We start from the raw sequence: 20,495 nt of genomic DNA, 5'->3' as shown, positions 1-20,495 counted from the left end.
AGTTTTCACCTTCGGAATTCACAAATCTGAATACAAAAGTTAGGTGATCAATATGCAATAAATATGTTGTCAAATCCACAATCAAGAAAATATTTGGCTTGTTCCAGTAATACAACTATTGTTTTTTTTACTCTCTGTTCCATCAAATTAATGAATACTTGGTTAGCAGCAATAATGATTGCTACCCAAATTTAGCCATGTGATCTGAACAAAAATTATTTAAACTGTGTGATCAACTCCAAAATCCCCAAATAATTTCTTGTGTGACGAATCCAATTGCTCATTATGCTCAAGTAACATATGCGTACCTTTAATCGAGTTTCACAACACACCCAAGGACATCACTCCAAGAGTGACTTCTGATCAAAACCACTGATGAAGGGTCTCAACCCAAAACGTCAACTGTTTAATTTCTCTCCATAGATGCTGCCTGACCCGATGAGTTCCTCCAGCACTTCTTGTCTGCTTCAATTGCATTTGTTTCATCCGCATAACCCGATCTCAATTCATTTAATTCCCACTGTCCACAGTTTGTTGCTTCATCATTGTGTTGGAGGCTGACACTGTCAGCAACAGTCTGTCAAACCGGTATTGTAATCTTTGTGGTCATCTGTTTCACACTCATTAAAATAATGAGCAATCACTTACATCTTTTGAAGTAAAACAGCAACTTTAACCTCCACTGCTTACTCACCTTTCTCTTCCCATTTCTTAAGTAACACCTTTCCGTATTGGGCGATTCTTCATTTTATACAATGTTATTACGACCAAGTACATATTTTGTTTACATGTTATGGGCAGGCACGGAGGCATAGCAGTTAGCGTAACGCTATTACAGCGCCAGTGACCCAGGTTCAATTCCGGCTGCTGTCTGTAAGGAGTTTGTACGTTCTCCCCATGTCTGCATGTTCTTCCTTCGGGTGCTCCGGTTTCCTCCCACATTCCAAAGACGTATGGGTTAGGAAGTTGTGGGTGTGCTATGTTGGCGCCGGAAGTGTGGCGACACTTGCGGGCTGCCCCCAGAACACTCTGCTCAAAAGATGCATTTCACTGTGTGTTTCGATGTACATGTGACTGATAAAGATCTTAATCTTAAATTAACTAACCAAGAGGAGGAAAAAAACAAGTTTCCAAACATTAAAGCTACTAGAGGAATAAGAATGGATAAATTTGAGAAGGTACTATTGTCAACATTTTCTAAAGATTTTGTACGTGGCACTCTCAACGTAAACAAGGCAGCATGCTTTGGATGACACTGCAATATCTTAGGAGATCAATGTTCCATGTGAACTGCCCCTCTTGGCTGTTGATGTCCCAGTCCTCTTCCCCACCATGCTAAAGCCTTTGTGCTGTGGAATGATTCTGTGGGTACATGGCAGGGTGAGGGGTTCCGGGTAGAAGGGGACACCCTCAGTAGCTCTAGCAACAGGAGCTGCTCCATGGCAAAGCTGCTCTTGGCTTGGAGTCCTCGACTGGCCGGAGTTCTGCAGGCCAAGCAATAACACTCTGCTGACAGACATATTTAGTTTAAAAAAAAGTTATCATATTTCATCCTCTCCAATCCTTGCATAAAAGTAACTATCATAATGCTTTCCTAAAGAACACTGATCATAATCTCAGGATCATATCCTCTTTCAGTGTCTTCAATGTATTGGTTACTTCCCTGCAAGTGATCACAGTTTACAATTTTAGCTGTACAATGGCACAGCTGCTGAATGCAAAATACTGATTAAAATCTCTCAAAACTGACATTTAAAGGGCATTCAGTGACAAACAGTAAATGCCTTATCTTTGGGTGTTTATGTGCACAAATCCTTGCAAGTGGCAGGGCACGTTGAGAGACTAGTTGATAAAGCATGCAGGATTTTAGATTTCATAAAATGATGCAGAGTACAAGAAGGGAAGTTGCATTGAACCTGTAGAAGACTCTGGTTAAGCTACAACTGGAATATCACATTTAATTTTGATCACCCAACTTTAGGAAAGATACAAAATATCCCAAAGATGGTTTAGAAAAAGATTTACTAGAATGATTCTAGGGATGAAAGATTTCAGCTGTAAAGCCTGGACAAACTGGTGCTTTCTCTATGATGCTGGAGGAAAAACACTTCGAGGAAAAGCAGGTGGTCAACGTTTCAGGTCGGGACCCTTCTTCAGGACTGAAGATAGGAAAAGCAGAGCAGTGATAGGTGGACAAAAGAGGGGAGGCGGGGTGGGCACAAGGTGGTGATAAGCAGATGCAGGTAAGAGATAATGATAGGCAGGTGTGGGGGAGGAGGGGAGAGCAGATCTCCCACTATGATCCTCCAGCATCGTAGTGATTTTCATCTAGATTCCAGCATTTGCAGTCCCTTGTTTCCCTGGTGATTTATCTCCTGGGAGTAAAGGAGTTTGACAGGATTTTACAGACAGGTGTGAAAGACCATGTTTGATTTAGGGCAAGCAAGTGTAAGCCACTCTGATTAGCAGACCAAGGGGTGTGGATTTTAGGAAAAAGATACAAGGGAGATGCAAGGATTTTTTAAAAAAATACAGAGAATAGTTAGGATCTCACTTTCACAGTCTGTAAGGATGGCAGGAACAGAAGCAGTGCTTTCAAAAGAAAACAGAACAGGCACTTCACAGAATATTTTGTAGGTCTATGGGAAAAGACAGGGGAAAGGTACCAAAGAGACTGCTCCACTGAGAGCAGGCAGAGACTTGATAGGTTGAATGGTCTACTATGCCATATAGGGTATTGGACTTTTGAGGGGATTAGCCGGTTCAAATCAAAAGGGCTTTTTCAGTATTTGCTCATACAATTTGTAGGTTTCAGTGTCAGCCTGGACAAGTGCAATTTCAAAACATCTATATCAGTAGATTTTTTGGGGGAAAAAATTGGCTTAGCAAGAACAGATACATTTGATAATTACTAGCAATGCATTTTAATGTAACACACACATCATTCTCCAGATACTTGATGCTACAATCAGTAAGCACTCAGTCTGGTTGGTGAGCTTTAGTGCACAGATTCACTGGTCTTTCAAATATAAAATCAACCTCTACCTTTTGATCAGTTAATTTTGTTTTTAAACTGACAATAAAAACAGAATAAAACATTTAAACTACAATATGCTGCATACTTATTTAATGTGACAAGATGATTCCAAAGCTGACTACCCTCTTCCCCCCCCCCCCCTCCCCCCGCACAATATTCCCTGGATGCCTGACATCCATTAAAGGCTATTTATCTCAATAATAAAATAATGTGGTTCCAAAACCACTTTAAAATAACCCATCTTTCTCCTCACCCATCAAAATAAAATGCATGTGAAAGAAAATGAACTCAATTGTCATGTAGTGCAATTAGCCAGAGGGACAAATTCTTTGTGCAGAGTTGCCTCAGCCTCAAGTATGCAAGGAGCACTGTAACTGCACCAAGTAGAAGAGAAACACACAGTGTTGTTCTTGTTCACTGTCTTGCCTCTCCTGCTGGAAATTGCAAAACTGAATTTGCCATTGAAATTTTGCAGCAAAGGGGCCTTGATATTCACAAGGATAAAGGTCAAATGGTGTACCAGAGATGCCCACTGCCTGCAGCAAATACAACAGCAAAGGGTCAAGACTTCAAGAGGGAGGGAAGAAAATAGTCATAAAATTGAAATTAAAAAAACTGCCAGAGCTATATTGCCACAAATATTAAAAGTTGATTATAATCTCATTTAAAATGTTATAACCTAAAATCATTGCAAAAGCAGCAATTCAAAAGAGAAAGGAAATTGCAAAGATAGAACACAACACTCCTAACACGACTGGCCCAAATTGCCTAGATGCCTATTCATCAATTTTGACTTTAATGATTTATCCCTTAACACGCATCACTTTTATCAACACCGCAGAAGACATTTCAGTGTTTTCAATAACTCCTGCTGTGAAGCCATTTACCAAATTGCAAAAATCGTCTAAACAGAGCAAAAACAAACAAACTGGCTGGAGGAACCCAGGAGGTCAAGCAGCATCTGTGGAGGCAAAGGCATAGCTGATGTTTTGAGTTGCAACCCCACATCAGGACTGAAAGAGTAGAGGGAAGAAAGTCTAAACAGAACCATCTACCGGGATCGACAGCATCTATTATCGATAATAAGGTACCCATATGACAAGTTGCATAATTACAAATTCAATGCAATGATCAGTTAATTCATTAAAAATAGAACACCAACAATAATTTTTTTCTTGTATTACTAGAGTTATTTTTAAATGTACAAAGTTGCAGTCATAGCTAAATGCATTGTATATATTTCCCGCCCATCCCAAGGTTAAACATAGTAATAGGTTTAGATCCTTAATAATCTGGCACTGACAGTGAGAGAGGAAGTTTACAGCATGATGAAACTACCACACTAACCTTGACAGAATAAAGCTGTGCAGCTTTATTTTTAAAAAGAAATTACATCTTGCACCGATAGTTCGGTCATTCTTGTCATGGTGCAATACTTACATGATTAAGCTGGTAATCAAATACACAGAAGGGTATGCTGTCAGCATACATTTAAACAAAGCAAGCCATAAAACTTAGGAGATCACCTCCAAAGGCACAGTGAACTCAGTTCCTCAGGCACAAAATCCAAGAACATTTCAATCTCACTCAGTACAGGTCACCCCGGGTTACGAAGGTCTGACTTAAGGATACCCTACATATAAACAAGCTCCCATAAATATCACTGAATTCAAAAGTCCGACATATGTACACATGTTCATTCCTGCAAACAGCAGAACTAGTTTCATCTCTCTCTCTCTACTTTTACTAGAACATAGAAAAACCTACAGCACAATTCAGGCCCTTCAGCCCACAAAGCTGTGCCGAATGTGTCCCTAACCTAGAAATTACTAAGCTTACCCATAGCCCTCTATTTTTCTCATCTCTATGTACCTATCCAAGTCTCTTAAAAGACCCGATCGTATCCGCCTCCACGACCGTTTCTAGCAGCCCATTCCACACACTCACCACTCTCTGAGTAAAAAACTTACCCCTGACATCTCCTCTATACCTACTCCCCAGCACCTTAAACCTATGTCCTCTTGTGGCCACCATTTCAGCCCTGGGGAAAAGCCTCTGACTATCCACCCAATCAATGCCTCTCATCATCTTATATACCTCTATCAGGTCCCCCCCCCCATCCTCCATCGCTCCAAGGAGAAAAGTCCGAGTTCCCTCAACCTGCTTTCATTAGGCATGCTTCGCATTCCAGGCAGCATCCTTGTAAATCTCCTCTGCACCTTTTTTATGGCTTCCACATCCTTCCTGTAGTGAGGCGACCAGAACTGAGCACAGTACTCCAAGTGGGGTCTGACCAGGGACCTATACAGCTGCAACAATACCTCACAGCTCCTAAATTCAATTCCCTGATTGATGAAGGACAATACACCATATGCCTTCTTAACCACAGAGTCAACCTGCGCAGCCGCTTTGAGCGTCCTATGGACTCGGACCCCAAGATCCCTCTGATCCTCCACACTGCCAAGAATCCTACCATTAATACTATATTCTGCCATCATATTTGACCTACCAAAATGAACCACTTCACACTTATCTGGGTTGAACTGCATCTGCCACTTCTCAGCCCAACTTTGCATCCTATGTCCTGCTGTAACCTCTGACAGCCCTTATCAGTCTTTCTTATCAGTCATGTATTTCCCGCCTTACAGACCAAAAATCGACATACAGACCTCTGTAAAAACAGAACCTTTTTGTTACCCAGGAATGGCCAATACTATAAAAGGTAGCTGATGTGGAAGTTGGAAATCAGCACTGATGAAGAAAGTCAAGGATCCAGTTACAGAGGGAGTTGTTGAGTCCCAGGTCTCAGAGTTTGGTGACAAGTTTGCTTGGGATTATTGTATTGAAGGCAGAGCTGTTAAGGAGAATGTGTATTCTCAACAAGTGGCAAGGTTTTAAAAACAAAGAATTGAGGTCAGAGGTGTCTCAATACCTTGCCTCAGATGGCAGTTAATTTAGGGAACACTATTTAAAAGCTATGATATAGGTTGATGTAGAGGATTTTGGATTAATCAGAACGTTGAGCTACTCCAAGGCAACAACTTCCATGTACCAAAAAGCGTAACACTGAAAAGAGTCAAAAGATGAGACCATTGTAGGAGAAAATGTAGCAACAGCAAAAAACGGTGCTGCTGTGCACAATACAGCAGCAGAGGAGGGTTCTGTGGGGACAGACAGACTGCAGATGCAGGAATCTGGAGCAAAAACCAAACATCTGGAAGAACTCAGTGGGTCGAGCAACATCTATGGAGGCATAGGAAGGGTCAGCGTTTCAGACTGAGATCCTGCATCAGGATTTTGTGGTTATTGGTGGACAGTTCTTTCACTGCATAGTTAAAATAGCTGCAAAGAGATGGATAGATGTGCATTTATATAACATGTTTCACAACCTTGGGATATCCCAAAGTGTTTCTCACTGGTATAGTTTATGAAGTAGGAAATGCAGTAGTGAAATTGCACATTCGCCTTCATGAATGTCATAGCAGGCTGCGCAGATGCTTCGCAAGATATTGGTTCGATCATATTTGGGAATCCTGGCATTGATTGGGGGATTGCTGCATTGTAGAGAGAACATTGCATTGGAAAAGAGAACCAACAATGGAAACTGAGTTTGATTGCCCTGGTTAAGAGCAGAAACAGTCCTCACAGCTATACAAGATTCTTAAGTAATGTTGATCCCTTTTTATATTTTTTTTTGTAGTGATCACAAAGCCAGTGGGGATGTGGTTAAACATAGAACAAGGAAGATGAATGCATGGAACCAATGTAACTTACATAGATGGTGGTGAATGTTTGGAATGTGATCACAGTTGATGACCTTAAGACCAATTGCTTAACATTTCACTAGAAAATGAGTGATCAATATATTCTGGTGTTGATCTGAATAACATGACTTTTTCAGGCCCTGTACTTTCCTGTGTTCCTTTCTGTGGTTTATAGAATGTAAAACTGGTAATCAATACATTTTCCCTGACAAGAAAATGTCCTTGAACTTGAAGATTTGGTTTATACGTTGATACATCCTTGATGACAAATTGATTGTGCTGCACCTTTTTCTAAAAAAACAAACTGGGCCTCAGCCAGAGTACTGTTAAATTCACAGAGCTAGAATTTAGGTGATGGCCTTTGAGACGGTCCAGAAAGCATCTACCAGACTAGTACCAGGGATGAGGTTCATTCATCTGGACAAATTGGAAAAGTGGGTAGTGGTGTACTTTAGACAAAGTTTAGAGATTTGCTGCAATGTTCAAATCATAAGTAGTTTTAATAAAGCAAATAAAAATTCCTAATAGTAAGATTACCAGTTATCAGAGGATGCTGGTTTAAGGTAATTGGTAAAAGAACTGGTGAGAGCATGTAGGAGTGTTTACTTGGTGAGTTGTGACCTGGAATAAACTGCCTGAGGGTTCAGTGGTGACTTCTGAAAAGATTTGGAACTAATTTTGAAAAGGAAAATATTGTCGTGTTACAGGGAGGAACTGGCAAATGGGTGTGACGAGGAACTGGCCTAGGCATAAAGATTTCTTTCTGTGCTACCTTGCGGCAATGACGCATTTTCTGCCTGTCAGCAAGCAATACTTCTTTTATCACATTTCTGCAACTTTCAACTACTGCCCAAAATAAAACAAGTTTATTATTGAATTCATCATAGTTGGGAGCCTGGAGTTTCTGTTAGGTTTGCCATGCAGGGAATGCAATGGATGGTAGTTATGCCCAGGTTTCTGTGCAGACACATTTGCACAAGTTTAATAATTTAGAAATTCCCATGAATGAGCACAATTAAACAACATGATCAGACATTACTAAATGAAACTCATTTAATCTGAAAATGTATCCAAATAAATGCAGTAGTGAAAAATCAGAAAAGTCGGTGCTTTAACTTCATGGTTGCTCACAGTTCCAGAGATTCAAATGTGTTGGCTGATTTGCATTTAAACTGAATTTAAAGTTACCTAGTGACATCAGTACAAGAGCAGACTTGACTTAAATTGGTCAGACTGCTGGTCACGTCTGTTACAGGACATTGACAATGGAATTTAATGCTTATGGATGATATGCAATCTATGGAAATTCAGGTTTAACTGGTGAGTTTCTGCAGACTGAGGGTAGGGATTACTGCATGCATGCAGAATGACTTTTGAACCAGCATAAAAGATTGGAAGCTCAAGCAGCTCTGTGCATAAATCTTACACTTCAGTTCGGGATTCTTCTGCATAGTCTCAGGTGATTGCAGTGGTATCTGGGCATAATTAGAATGGTTTGTCATTCTCATGGTTTGACCATTCTGAAAGGCTAATTATGTTTTTTTTTATCATGTTCCTATTTAGTTATTCTGAAATGCAGACTTGCATTTTGTTTTTGTAGGACACAATGCAATATTGAGAAACTTAAGTGAATAAACCTTGAACAATTTTCAATTAAAGAAAGTGCCAAGTATTGTTCTCTTTTTGTTTTGAATTGTGTGAAAGTTGAAGGTCATGAAATTGAAGGCCAATTATTGACCTGTGTAGGATATTGGTAGGTGGCGGAAGTTGGGACTTTCATATTTTGTATTACTTTACAATCAGGAAGGAGGCCATTCAGCCCATTAAGTACATGTCAACTCTCGGAACAATCCTAAGAAACACATTTCCCCTACTTTGTTCTCAAGACCTATTCTGTACCATGCACCCATCAACCTCCACTGATACTATGCTGCCCATCTACAGTCTGGGTAATTTACAGTAGTCGGGAAATTGGAGCTCCCAGGCAACACCAGCATAATCACTGAGACGATATAACTACACATAGACCGCACCGGAAGTCAGTATCAAACTTGGGTTGCTTGATCTGAAGGACAGCAGCACTACCTGCTGTGCAACTGTACCACCCGGAATTATGAGCAACTGCTTTGAGCATCATGATACGACTGGTGTTGTCCCACAAAGATCTGTGTCAACTGTTCGCCAAACTTGCAAATGACTCTGTTGGCCAGACGCAGGTTGAAGGAACAACACCTTGTATTCTGCCTTGGGAGTCTCCAACCTGATGGTCTCAACGTCGATTTCTCTAATTTCCAGTAACCCCACCCTTTCTTCCCCCCCCCCCCACTCCTTTGTCTTCCCTTATTCCTGTGGCTCCCTTCCCCCACCTTGATGACCTGCCCATCTCCTCTCCTCCCCTCCCCCATCCTTTATTCACTGCCCTCTGATACTGGGTTCCTCCTTCTTCAGCCCTTTGCCTCTTCTACCTATCACCTCTCAGTTTATTACATCTCCCCCCCCCCACCCACCTACCTTCCCCCTCACCTGAACTCACCTATCCCCTGCCTGCGTGTGCTCCTCCCTCTCTCCCCACCACCTTATTCCGGCTTCTACCCTCTTCCTTTCCAGTCCTTGGCCCGAAACGTCAACTGTTTATTTCCCTCCATGGATGCCGCCTGACCTGCTAAGTTCCTCCAGCACTTTTGGTGTATTGCTCCAGATTCCAGCATCTGTAGAATTTCTTGTATCTCTGGTAATAAATTAGAAAGCCACATACTAGAATTTGCTAGTATATCAGGAGAGACAGGATTATAGATGGAATCACTGAATTACAAAGATATTTATAGTTTAACTGAATGGAAAACTATAGCAAATACGGTTCATAGCTTAAAAATATGAGGTTGTACTCTGTGGACCTGAAAAAATAGGCATCAAACTTCTCACAAAGTTGTGGTGATAGAAAAAGTAAAGGTGTAAAGAGACTTGCTCAAAGAGGCCATGTGCATAGAAAATGTAACAAGCAGGTAGAGAAAGAAATCAATGAAAATGAAATGTGTAGACAGAACCAGAACATGGAGGGTAGAATTTGTGTGACAGCTTTACAAAGCAGTGGTTAGACTAGATTGGGAAGACCTGCATTTGCCTGCATTGCAAATGGAGTTTAATGTGGGAAAGGATGAGGTCATGCTCTTCGCTAACAGGAATCTAAAGGCAGACTGTTATCTGAATGGAGAAGATTGCAAAGCTTGGCAGGCAAGTGGAGCTTATTCAGAAAGCATACAGTAAATGGCAAGACCTTTAGGAGCAGTGATGTACAAAGGAATCGTGGGGTGCAAGTCCGTAGCTCTCAAGGTGGCAACACAAGTGAATAGGGTGGTAAAGGAGGCGTACAGCATGCACTGTTTGGGGCAATGAATATAAAAGTTGGGAAGTCATGTTGCAGCTGTATAAAACATTGGTTAGGCCACATTTGGAGTATTTTATGCAGTTCTGGTTGCTACACTATAGGAAGGATGTGGAGGCTTTGGAGAGGATACAGAAGAGGTTCACCAGGATGTTGCCTGGATTGGAGAGTATTAGCTATAAGGAGAGGCTGGACAAACTTGGATAGTTTTCTTTACAGTGCACACCAGCCAAAGTATCATACCTGGGTCGTCTGCTACCAATTCTGCAGTCTAACTATCAGATGAGCCCAGGCTTTCCTGAGGGCGTACATCAAGGGGAGAAACAAGAGAGATGATCAAAGGAAAAGTGTGTTGAAAAGGACGAAGGGGAAGTGGCCCTATAGAAGTGACATCGACTGCAGGAGCCTAATGCCAGATGACACGTTGGGGAGACCATTTCTGGCTGTGTGCCCAACGAAGCTCTTGTACAGCAAGGAAAACATTAGGGTCTGTGGCCCATTCTGATCTGACTTGTACATTACAGCCTTCATTCACTGTATGACAGCTTTTGCCAACTTTTTGTGCAGTGCCTTTCATCCGTTTTTCAAGCATTTAATCACACGCAGTAACATGAATTAAAGAGCTACTCTTCAATCGAGCACAAGGTTTATCCTTTGGAAAGGAATGCTTCCAGTTGCCCAGCACTGATCTGTCTCATGCATCCAGACAGAATCGAACCAATCACAAGGTGTAAATAAGCAGTTGATGATCATTTGAATCAAAATAAAATCAAAGCACAATGAATTAGCACCATCTTTTCGTGTAAGGCAGTTAAATCCAAATTGACAGCGACCCTTTTTATTCATTCAAGGGATGTGGGCTTTGCAGGCTGAACCAACATTGAATTGCCCATCCCTAATAGTCCTTGAGAAGGTGGTGGTGAGTTGCCACTCTGAGCTGCTGCAGTCCTTGAGGTGTGGATATACCCACAATGCTGTTAGGGAGGGTGTTCCAGGAGTTTTACCCAGCGACAGTGAAGGAACGGTGATGTGTTTCCAAGATGGGATGCTGTGTGTCTTAGAAGGCAACTTCCAGACGGTGGGGCTCCCCGTGCTTTTGCTGCCCTTGTCCTTCTAGCTGGTAGAGGTCATGGGTTAGGAAGGTGTTGTCTAAGGAGTCTTCGTGAGTTGCTGTGGTGCCTCCTGTAGTGGTGGAATGAGTGAACGGTTGTGGATGGGGTGCCTCCTAAGCGGGCTGCTAAGTCCTGTACGGTGTCGAGCTCCTTGAGTGTTGTTGAAACTGCTGTTGTTAGTATTCCTTTGAAAACCAACTTCAGGGTTCTTTTTGGTTTGTATGTTCTATTTTACTTGGTGAATATTGAAGACATAAGTCTCAAATAAGTCCCTAAGCCCTATAGGGCAATCAATATAAATTAATATCATCAGTCTTTAAACCAGTCTGCTTCAGGAAACTTATTGTACTATTAATTGAGTTCTCACAATGAATCTCATAAACTATTTCAAACCAATTCCAGGAATCACATCATTAGTATAAATCATTCAACATGAAGAAGATATTTATCATTGTCACTATTTAATTTGGCAAGAGAGTTACTAACATTGAAGCTATATGGACTATTTAAAACCAGTTTCTATTATTTTTTCCCCTGTCTTTCCCTCGTCTTTCCTAAATAAAGTTTTGTATCTTTTGGAATGGTCAAAATCTGTTCTGCCCCAGATTTTTCAAAATCAAAGTCCAGGTACTTTATTTACCTGTTTTAAATAGCCAAATCCTCTGCACTTGATCTTCATTGCCAAAATAAATTGCATTTCTCATGCCACTTTGGCCTTGGTTGCTTTAACATGAATACTCCAAGTTTTTCTTTAATGCATGTGGCTTCCTTCAACAAATTGTGGAGATGGTTTAGATGACAAACTGAAATTTTCACCACTTAACAGGAGCATTGAAGAGGCAAGAATCATGAAGGAAATGCCATGAAATAGGAAATGGAAGGATTGTTTCATATGGACTCAGGACTGGCTAAATTTCTCACTCTGGATTTTCTAGTATTAAGTCCATAATTATGCAATTTTCTTTGAAATTCTAATTGTGCAGGATCAGTAGGGGGCATTCTTGCTTGTATTTGGTGTGAAATGGCATCCAGAGAAACAATACAGTTAACTGATTGACTTTGATTCAAGATAGTCCAATCAATCATTTCATTTCTTCATGCTGTTACTTAGTAATTTCTTAAATATGGGTTGGTAGGTTCTCTGCACCTTGTTTGGTGTTGTCCTTTCACTCTTGTCAAGATACAAGACTACTTCATTTAAAGGAAAATGGCAAGTTTTCCATCATGAAGATAAATACCATTTCTGTGATTTGACTATGTTGTGCTAACAAAGCTTATAAATATTAATATAAAAATCAGGTAGTGTTTGAAAATAATTACCTTTTGTGTAGAGATATCTCGACCTCCAACTAGGTGTTTGATAAAAATCTAACCATATATTCATGTATACTTGTGGACAATTGATGAAACACATTTGAAAAAGCCATTAGCTAATTTAATTTAGATTAGCTTCCTGAATCACAACTAACTTCAAAGTAGAAATTTCCAACTAATTTTTTGCATTTGTTTGGCACAGAAAATTCCTCACCTTCTTGGACAAAATCCACTTGAGCTGGAGTGTTTGCTCTAATCAATTGATTGATCTTTTCTCTTGATAATGTCCAGGTTAGTTTCATTCTTTAGGAGTAGACTTTGGAGTTTAGAATTTCAACTAAAGAAAGGTCTTTCAAAATCCTTGCACCTAGTCCCTTGCCACTATAATTTTATTTTTTTCTTTACAAAAACAAAGAAGAATCCTTTGTTTTTAATTCTGTTTTGAGAGCTATTGCTTTGCAACTTAAAATATTGCTGACTTCAAATTACAGTTACATAGAAAATGTGTAAAATTGAAATTTGTAGCTGCTAACAGCCCTCTTGATGAGATGTAAAATCTTTGCCCTGCTGTGTTTTCTGGAAGTTGGAGTGTTTTAAAAGTAATGCCCAACTAAGACTATTGAAACATTGGTATGGATTTGCTTAGTGAGTTAAATAATTAATTAACTGGTGAGAATTTGACATTTAAGCACCAAAGGTTTGATGTGCACAATTTGTATAAGATGTGAAGCAAATCTACAGAAATCATGTACCAAGACACAGGCAGCAGAAATTATAGAGGATGGCTTCCTGCAGGGATCCTACCCTGGTAATCCAGCAAGAGTTGCTGAAGCCCCAGGAAAATTGATGTAAATGACATAAATATCTTCCTGAGGTTTCAAATGTGTTTCTTCCAAAGTTATAGTGGATAATTTGAAATCTTTGCAGAAATTGACCAAACAAAATAGAAATAATATACTGTACTGATTCAAGTATAATATGAAGTGGATACAGAGAATCTTTGCTATTTTGAACAGGCATTTTCTTGAACAGCATATTAGTATAGAATTAATTTTTTTAAAAAAACAGATATTTCCTTACGAGAAACATTACCAAGAAAAGGATGTTTACTTGCTTAAAATAAATCCAGTGAAAATAATGCCGTCTCCAGAAAGAACTGAATCAAAATACAATTAATTTTGCTGCTTCCTACAACGAGATGGATTTTGCAAGCTGCTTCCCTTCTACCAAGACCTGTTAGCATTCAACTTCTGTAAACATTTGAATGTTTTTGTTCATGCAGTTGCTGTCCTATCTGTACAGTTTCAGATTTATTGCAGTGCATCTCCATTGATTTACAGACTTTGAGAACATTGTTTCAATGCTTTGATCCTGACTTGAATATATGTTATAATATGCTTGAGTATGGAACTGCACATTGCTTTGAATGGTCTGCCCTTATTTCCAAGGATAAAACTTTTAACATTTTTAACCTTAAAATAAGTGAGATGTAGAAGGAATGACAGTCCCTGAAAACTGTAGATTTGCATTCAGAATTCTTGACACTGATGATATGATGATGTATCTTTATTGGTCACATGTACGTCAAAACACACAGTGAAATGCACCTTTTGCGTGGAGTGTTCTGGGGGGCAGCCCTCACGTGTCGCCACGCTTCCGGTGCCAACATAGCATGCCCACAACTTCCTAACCCGTACGTCTTTGGAATGTGGGAATAAACCGGAGCACCCGGAGGAAACCCACGCAGACACGGGGAGAACGTACAAACTCCTTACAGACAGCGGCGGGAATTGAACCCAGGTCGCTGGCGCTGTAATAGCGTTAAGCTAACCGCTACACTACCGTGCTGATCTTGGGATATGCAAATTCATCATTAATGACTTCCATTTAAAAGAAAGCCCTCTTTTGTGAGGTAAAGCCCGAGGTAACATGTTATGCTTACACTAGACTCTTTTGCAGCATCTTCTCTGTCCTTGTACTTGTCTAGCCTCCCTGTCATATCTGGGTTGCCAACTGTGGAACCTTTACTGGATGTACTGAGCACATCTTGTATAATGATTTGATATCCAATCACATGATATTTGATTGCGTAACATCCAAAAATGTTAGCTATTATAAAGTTAAGTCCCTGCAGTTGAGCATATTTATTTGTGGTCACCCAGCAGGTATTGTGCAACAAACGCCAAGAACCAGGAGGCCATCTGTCAGTGTGCAAAAGAGGGAAACTCTGAGCGGTGAACCTGGGGAACCCGAAGACAGAGGAACAATTCGCAGAGGTGGGAGGAACTTTGATAATCTGATAATTCACTGAAATTTTGCTGATAGTTAATAATAACAACAACAGGAAACCCTCCCTCAACCAATAGCTGGTGGTTGGTCTGCAATTAATAGTAACAGAAGAAAGATGTACTACTGTAACTAGTAATAATTCTATAAACCATCACCAGAATCACTCTGCACTTCACAAGGATGGTAAAGCTCCCCGGTCAGTTGTGCTTCCAGAGGCTCAAGCTGACTTTCTCCTTGGAGACTATTTTGGGAATTGGCTCGTTTTGAAAGTGACAACTGGTGATGTCATTTTAGAGCTGATCTGTACTTAGGTTTCCAGGGTCAACTGCAGTTCAGACTGACCTGAACTAAATCCAAAGGTCATACAAAAGGTCATGTGCTTGGTGTTTGAGAGGACTTCTCAAACACATCATCCTGAACCATTCCCTCAGTTCAGACTTCCAAAAGTTTCATTTAGCCCCTGAAGTTGTTATTCCCAACTCTGTTTATTCCTCCCCTTCTCAAAGAATTTGTCTTCATTTTCAAATTTATACCAACTATCAACACAGGCACACCTCAAGGATGCATGCTTAACCCACTGCTCTACTCTCTCTGCACTCATGACTGTGTGGCAAAGCACAGCTCAAATGCCATCTATAAATTCGCCAGTGACGCTACTGTTGGTAGAATCTCAGACAGACAGCGATGAGGAGGCGTACAGGAGTGAGAGAGATCAACTGGTTGAGTGGTGTTGCAACAACAACCTCTCAATGTCAGCAAGACCAAGGAACTGATTGTAGACTTCAGGAAGGGGAAGTCAGGAGAACATGCACCAATCTTCATTGAGGAGTTAGTGGTGAGAAGGGTGAGCAGTTTCAAGTTCCTGGGCATCAACATCTCCAGAGGATCTATCCTGGGCCCAACGCATTGATGCAGTCACAAAGAAGGCATGCCAGCGGCTCTACTTCATTAGGAGTTTGAGAAGATTTGGTACGTCACCAAAGACTCTTGCAAATTTCTATAGATGCACGGTGGAAAGCATCCTGATTTGTTGCATCACAGCCTGGTATGGGGGCTCTAATACACATGATCACAAAAGGCTGCAGAGGGTTATAGACTCAGCCAGCTCCATCACAGACATATCCCTCCCCTCCATCGAGGACATCTTCAAGAAGTGGTGCCTCAAGAAGGTTGCATCTATTGTTAAGGACCCTCACCATCTGGGACATGCCCTTGTCTCATTACCACCATCAGGGAGGAGGTACAGGAGCCTGAAGACCCACACTCAACATTTTAGGAACAGCCTCTTCCCCTCTGTCATCAGATTCCTGAATGATCCATGAACGCTAACTTATTATTCCTTTTTTTTTGCACTATTTATTTATTTTTAATTTATAAATTTTTTTATGTCTTTGCACTGTACTGCTGCCGCAAAACAACACATTTCACGTCATGTGTCAGTGATAATAAACCTGATTCTGAACTTCCTTTGCAATAAAGTTGTCGTAATCTGTTTTCTAAAAGTGTTTTGCTCAAGAACTTTCCTCCTCCCCTCTCAGTTGTGCTGATGAGAATCCTTGCTTTCTATTTCCTAATTCTGCTTTTGCCCATGGATGGAATGAATCTTTCGTTATTTACCTACATTAAGCTCACATGCTCACCTTTTGGTGATTGCTACCCTCTGTGTCAGTTCGAGTCGCAATCCAACAGTTGCTGCAGCCACGTGGGAAATCCTTGTCCACAAATCTATCCCATTCAATTTTTCCCAACTGAACTTGAGTTCCAGTCCTCCTCCTACGGGTCTTGTCCCCACCCCATCGTCCAGTTCCTCACCTGTGAAGTATATGTTTTCCTAACTTTGAATGGTGCATATAGAGACGTATCCATGTGAATCATAAAAAGCTCAAACAAATTGGGTCTACTTTATTCAAGGGCTCCTTGTAGACTGTCAGGAAAAAAATGTCACATTTTCACCAACTCACTGAAATCCCTGGCCCAAGATCACTCAAAATGAAGAAGGAACATCTGTGGTTGAATTGAGAACCTTGAGTCTGGAGCAGGCAGAAGCCAAATCTAAATGGCAAAGGAGTACCCGTCCTCCCATGCACCCCACACACCTGTTCTGCTGTGCTCCCCTTGCCCCATCTCTGGAAGACTATGGATCCCACAATGGCTTCATCAGCCACCTCAGACCCACAGAACTGCAGTGGAAGCAATTATCCTCGACCCTGAGGGAAGATGAAGGAGAACCGTAATTAATGCATAGAATGTATGTTAATCCCAAAATGTTACAACCCTGCCATGACTAACTTGAAAGTCCAGCAACAGAATGGAAGTATTTGCCATGATCACTTCAAAAACAAAAGGAGGCAATTTAAGAAAATGTGGTAGCCTTCCTTAATGGGAAAGCAGTCATTGATGTAACCCAATATGGATGTGTCCTGGTCTACAGTCGTGGTGTGTGGAAAATGGGATTGTTTTATCGTGCACGTTTATTTCCAAAGGCAACCTATTACATTTTCATCTGCAGGCAAAATTCATCTGACATTGCTCATCTGTCTGTGTGATTAAGTTCTGAATTTTTGAGTGCTATTTATTGACCCTTTTTATAGTATCGCCTGGCATTGCTGGATTTCATAAATTGCTTGCCTCCCAAATCAACTCCAGAGATTCAAAATTGCAGGGGACTTGAAACGGACTCTTCTAATTCATTTAGTCACTACTCAGATGGCTTTTTTCCTATTTCATTATTCCTCTTTGTTTCCTCTTCCCAGGCGGGTTGTCAATTCAGCTAGCTAATTTGGCTTTACTTCCATGCAACCCAGTTTTGCTTTGTGAACTCGATGTGTGCAAATCATGGTGTACATAAGGCCATAAGATATGGGAGCAGAATTAGGCCATTCGACCCATCGAGTCTGCTCCGCCATTCAATCATGGCTGATTATTTTTTCTCTCTCAATCCCATTCTCCCGTCTTCACCCAGTAACCAAACTAAAACCTATCAAACTCTGTCTTAAATATACCCAATGACTTGGCCTCCACAGCCCTCTGTGGCAATGAATTCCACAGATTCACCACCCACTGGCTGAAGAAATTCCTCCTCATCTCAGTTCTAAATGGACGTCCCTTTATTTTGAGGCTCTGCCCTCGGATCCTAGACTCTCCTACTAATGGAAACGTCTTCTCCACATCCACTCTATCCAGGCCTTTCAGTGTTCGATAGGTTTAAACAAGATCCCCCCTCATCCTTCTGAGCTCCATCACATACAGGCCCAGGGTCATCATGAGCTCCTCATATGTTAACCCTTTCATTCCCAGGATCATTCTTGTGAACCTCATGTAGACTCTCCAGGGCCATCACATCCTTCCTTAGATAGGGGGCCCAAAATTGCTCACAATATTCCAAATGTGGTCTGACCAACACTTTGTAAAGCCTCAGCAGTACATCCTTGCTTCTATATTCTAATCCTCTTAAATGCTAACATTGCATTTGCCTTCCTTACTACTGACTCAACCTGCAAGTTAACCTTGAGGGAATCCTGCACTAGGACTCCCAAGTCCCTTTACACCTCCAATTTCTGAATTCTCTCCCCATTTAGAAAACAGTCTACACCTTTATTCTTCCTACCAAAGTGCATAAACCCACACTTCCCTACGCTGTATTCTATCTGCCACTTCTTTGCCCACTCTCCCAACCTGTCAAAGTCCTTCTGAAGACTCCCTGCCTCTGCAACACTACCTGCCCCTCCAGCTATCTTTGTATCATCTGCAAACTTGGCCGCAAAGCATCAGTTCCTTCATCCAGATCATTAACGTATAAAGTGAAAGGTTGTGTTCCTGACACTAAACCCTGTGGAACTTCACGAGTCACCGGCAGCCATCCTGAAAAGACCCCTTTATCCCCACTCCCTGCCTTTTGCCAGTCAGCCATACTAGTAACTCCTACGCGTGCTAGTGCTTTGCCTCTAAAACCATGGGCTCCTATCTTGTTTAGCAGCCACGTCTCCGGCACTTTGTCAAAGGCCTTCTGAAAATCCAAGTAAGTAACATCCACTGACTCTCCTTTGTCTAACCTGCTTGTTATCTCCTCAAAGAATTCTAACTGATTTGTCAGATGAGATCTCCCCTTAACAAAACTGTGCCGACTTTGCCTTATTTTATCATATACTTCCAAGTTCTCTGAAATTTCATCCTAAAATCATACCAACCACTGAGGTCAGGCTAAGCAGCCTAGAATTTCCTGTCTTTTGCTTGCCTCCCTCCTTAAACAGCGATGATATATTTGCAATTTTCCCACCTTCTCCCCACATTGTTTTTTTTAAGTTGTTCTGTGTTGGTTTTTAAAGGCTTCCCACTAATCTTTGCCATATTGTATGCCATATAAAATCTTTTGATTTTATGCTATCTCTGACGTCACTTATCAGCCACGGTTGCCTTGTCCTCCCATGGCTGTGCTGCTTCTTCCTTGAGATGAAGTTCTGCTGTGTCTCCCGAATTACTCCCAGAAACTCCTGCCGTTGCTGCTCCACTGTTTTCCCTACTAGGGCCCCCTTCCAATCATCTCTGGCCAGCTCCTCCCTCATGCCTCTGTAGTTACCTTTACTCATGTAATACCGTTACATCTGATTTCAACTTCTCCCTCTCAAACTGCGGGATGAATTCTACCATATTACGGTCACTGCCTCCTAAGGGTTCCTTCACCTGGAGCTCCCTGGTCAAGTCTGCCTTATTGCACAACACCAAATCCAGAATTGCCTGTTCCCTGGTGGGCTCCACCACAAGCTGCTCTGAAAAAACCATCTCGTAGCCATTCCATAAATTTCTTTTCTTGGGGTCCACTACTGACCTGATTTTTCCCAATCTGCCTGCCCTATGATCACTGTAATGTTGCCTTTCTCACATGCCTTTTCTATCTCCTGGTGTATTTTGTACCCCACATCCTGACTTCTACTCGGAGGCCTGTACATAACTCCCATCGGGGTCTTTTTACCTTTGCAGTTCCTCAACTCTACCCACAAAGATTCTACATCTTCTGATCCTATATCGCTCCTTGCTACCGATTTATTTCATTTTTTTACCCACAGGGCCACCCCTCCCCATCTGCCCACCTGCCCATCTTTTCAACAGGATGTGTATCCTTGGACGTTTATCTCTCAGCTCTGTTCCGTTCAGCCACGTCTCTGTGATGCCCACGACATTGTACCCGCCAATTTCAATCTGCGCTATAAACTCATTTACCTTGTTTAATATTCTGTGTGCATTTCAAATAGAGCAATCCTGTATTCACCGCAAATTTCTATAGATGTACGGTGGAGAGCATTCTGACTGGTTGCATTACAGCCTGGTATGGAGGCTCCAATGCACAGGATCACAAGAGGCTGCAGAGAGTTGTAGACTCAGTCAGCTCCATCACGGACACAACCCTCCCTGCCATCGGGGACGTCTTCAGGAGGTGGTGCCTCAAGAAGGCAACATCCATCATTAAGGACCCTCACCACCCGGGACATGCCCTCTTCTCATTACTACCATCGGGGAGGAGGTACAGGAGCCTGAAGACCCACACTCAATGTTTCAGGAAAAGCTTCTTTCCCTCCGCCACCAGATTTCTGAACGGTCCA

General features: G+C 41.5%; 1 protein-coding gene across 4 annotated transcripts in view; it reads left to right on the top strand.

Moving 5' to 3' along the window:
- Positions 1-20,495, top strand: part of LOC127574629 (sterile alpha motif domain-containing protein 12-like) — a 102,601-nt gene that overhangs the window by 72,147 nt on the left and 9,959 nt on the right. For 2 of the 4 annotated variants that reach the window (XR_007956939.1, XM_052023787.1), the window contains exon 5: positions 14,772-14,885. Coding sequence is in view for 2 of the 4 variants with exons in the window: in XM_052023787.1 (XP_051879747.1) it covers positions 14,772-14,885 (114 nt within the window). In the remaining 2 variants the exon portion in view is untranslated. Of the gene's footprint in view, positions 1-14,771; positions 14,886-20,495 lie in introns of those variants that run through there. The other 2 variants (XM_052023788.1, XM_052023790.1) reach the window with 2 other exon arrangements.

This window comes from Pristis pectinata, chromosome 9 (assembly GCF_009764475.1).
Source record: "Pristis pectinata isolate sPriPec2 chromosome 9, sPriPec2.1.pri, whole genome shotgun sequence".
Classification (NCBI taxonomy): domain Eukaryota; kingdom Metazoa; phylum Chordata; class Chondrichthyes; order Rhinopristiformes; family Pristidae; genus Pristis; species Pristis pectinata.
The sequence above is the reverse complement of the archived record's forward strand: the minus strand, read 5'-3'. Positions and strand labels throughout refer to the sequence as shown.